Source organism: Egretta garzetta, unplaced genomic scaffold (assembly GCF_000687185.1).
Source record: "Egretta garzetta isolate BGI_Z169 unplaced genomic scaffold, ASM68718v1 scaffold72, whole genome shotgun sequence".
NCBI lineage: Eukaryota > Metazoa > Chordata > Aves > Pelecaniformes > Ardeidae > Egretta > Egretta garzetta.
The window spans coordinates 829670-832097 of NW_009259032.1; the positions used below are offsets into that span (position 1 = coordinate 829670).

General features: G+C 38.7%; 1 protein-coding gene across 1 annotated transcript in view; it reads left to right on the top strand.

The window, feature by feature from the left end:
• The window catches only part of DNAJB14 (DnaJ heat shock protein family (Hsp40) member B14), a 27125-nt gene extending 24703 nt beyond the window's left edge, over positions 1 to 2422 (top strand). The window contains exon 9 of the mRNA XM_035890348.1: positions 969 to 2422. Within this exon, the coding sequence (XP_035746241.1) occupies positions 969 to 1093 (125 nt within the window). The 3' untranslated portion in view covers positions 1094 to 2422. The remainder of the gene's footprint in view (positions 1 to 968) is intronic.
• Positions 2423 to 2428: the final 6 nt, after the last annotated feature.

The following is a 2428-nucleotide window of genomic DNA, read 5'->3' on the forward strand; positions in this document are numbered from 1 at the left end:
AAAGAGGAAAAAGAATGCCTTTCCCATTTTTCAGCATTTATTCTTGATGTGCTTACTTTTTAAAGCATGTAACAGTGTCCTGGACAATGCAGAGGCCCACGATTCCATATGTACATATTTACTGGGAAAAATGTGATGACTAGAGAAACATCTGGCCCTAGTATAAAGAAGAAGAATAACCTGAAGGTGGTGACTGTCATGTTTGCTATTTGCAATTTATCAGATTGTGAAAACTACCCAAATTGATTTTGAGAAAGTGGCCCCTAATAGATTTTCCCTATTTATAGAAACATCTGATTGAATGATTCAAAATACCTGTTGTGTGTTGGATCTCCTTGACAGTTAAAATCTTTCCAGAGTTGATTGACAATTAAGAATGCCTTGCTAATCCATTTTGAGTTGAAGGGCTGAAAGGGATTTTATAGAATTAAAACACTCAGCAGTGTCAAGCTATTGAATACCAGTATAATACAGAGAGCTCTTTTATTAATACCTCTGAACACTGGCAGGCTGAAGCCGCATCAGTCGAAGTAATGGGCTTAACATTCAGAATGGATTTTTGGGCACAGGCAAGATACTAGGGCTGTCAATAATGGCAAGATCACTGAGTGTGGCCCGTATTTGTATTGTTTAATAAGCTCTGACAGAAGTAGCAGGGTTTTTTTTGGGTGGGTGGGTGGGTTATTTAATCAGGTACTGCTGTATATGAAATATGAGGGTGCCGGGAAGGCGGTTACCACTTTCCCTGCTCAAAAAGATGCAGTGCTTGTGAAGATCCAGCAAAGGGAAGCTGTAGCAGTGCTGTTTAGGTGGTGTCTGTGGGTAGTTAGAATAGGCAGACGGAAAAAAGGGCGAGGATTAAAACTGAGGTGTTTTGGACAGCTCTGAGAAGGAATGTATCGTGTGCGAAGGATGCTGTTTTTAACCTGAAAAATCTTTTCTCTTTTTTTTTTTTTTTTTCATTAAAGAAACAGAATTAATTCATGCAGCAAAAGTATATCGAGACGACCGTCTCCGAAAGAAAGCAGACTCCATGTCCATGGACAACTGCAAAGAACTAGAACGGCTGACCAGCCTCTATCGAGGAGGATGAACTACAATCATACATGTACATCTTTACGTATGCCGTTCTCTCTCTTGTAAATTAAGAAGAGATTTAGTTTTACCATGAATGCTGGAAAAGAGGGGTGGATGTAAAACTCTACTGTGTAGCTGTTTCCAGAAACCTTATGCTGAAATATCATTTAACGGCTTCTTGACCTACTGTGAAATATAGGTAACTCTAATTGTCTAGATTTTACTTCCAAGCTTCTGTGAATTCTTTCAGCAGAGAGAATAGCTCAGAGAGGATGCTATACTTGTAGAGACTTAGTCATAGTGGTTCTCCTCTAACATATTTGCCATGTAAATATCTGTGGAAAGAACACTTTGTGTATATACAAGTTAAATGACTTTCTATTTAAAATCTCAGAAATTTAGTTCCATACAACATTTTGTCTCACTGATGGAATAAATAGTATGGTTACATCACTCCTATTCAGATGTCAAGTGTGTGGAGTTGAAACAAGAATTTTTAATATTTTATCTCTAACTCTATGTAAAATCTTCTAGGTTTACCAGCTTAGAGGAACTCGGTATTTTTAAATATAATGGCATATATTCCTAAATATCTGTTGGGGTATATTGATTTGGTGTAGAGTAGCAGTTAGCTGTTGTAGTTTTTTAGCATTTCTAAGCAATGCTGAGAAAATGAAGAACTACGCTAATCTCTTTTCAAAGTGAATATTTGCAAATGCTGTACAGACCATTATAAGCATTGCTTTTAGTACTCGCAACAGTTTACAGCAGCTCTACCATTTGGCATTCCAGTAGTAGTAAGTCCATATGTATGGTTAACATGCATCCATAGCTTCTTAATTTTCACTGGAAAGGTAGAGGAAAACATGCAATAGTGAAACTTTAAAGCTCAAAAAAAAAGAAAAAAAAAAAGGTGACCTAATTTTTTTTCCTGGGAGGCTTCCATTTTCTTACTATTTTTTTATTTCAAGCTAGGTCCCAACACTGATTCCTCAATAATGGGCACCACAGGTGGGACAGGGAAATACTGCTAAGGACAAGCTATTGTGCCTTTTGACACTTTTGCCAACTATTTAAATGCTTTGCTAGTTTGCAGCGTGCTCCTGTGGCCAGAGCCATATCGCTTGCCCGCTTGCCCCCGGGGCGCGGAAGAGGTAGGGTGTGCATTTCTCTGGACCAGAACGTTGCTGGACTGACTTTCTAGAAATGAGCAAGCGAACTGTTTGGCTCCTTACATACAAGATCGTGTAACTTGGTGGCCTGTACGTGGAAACTATACATAGCCACACCTGCTGATGCAAAGAGGTGTTTCGAAGCAGCTAAGTACAATGTACTTGAAGTTTATCGACAG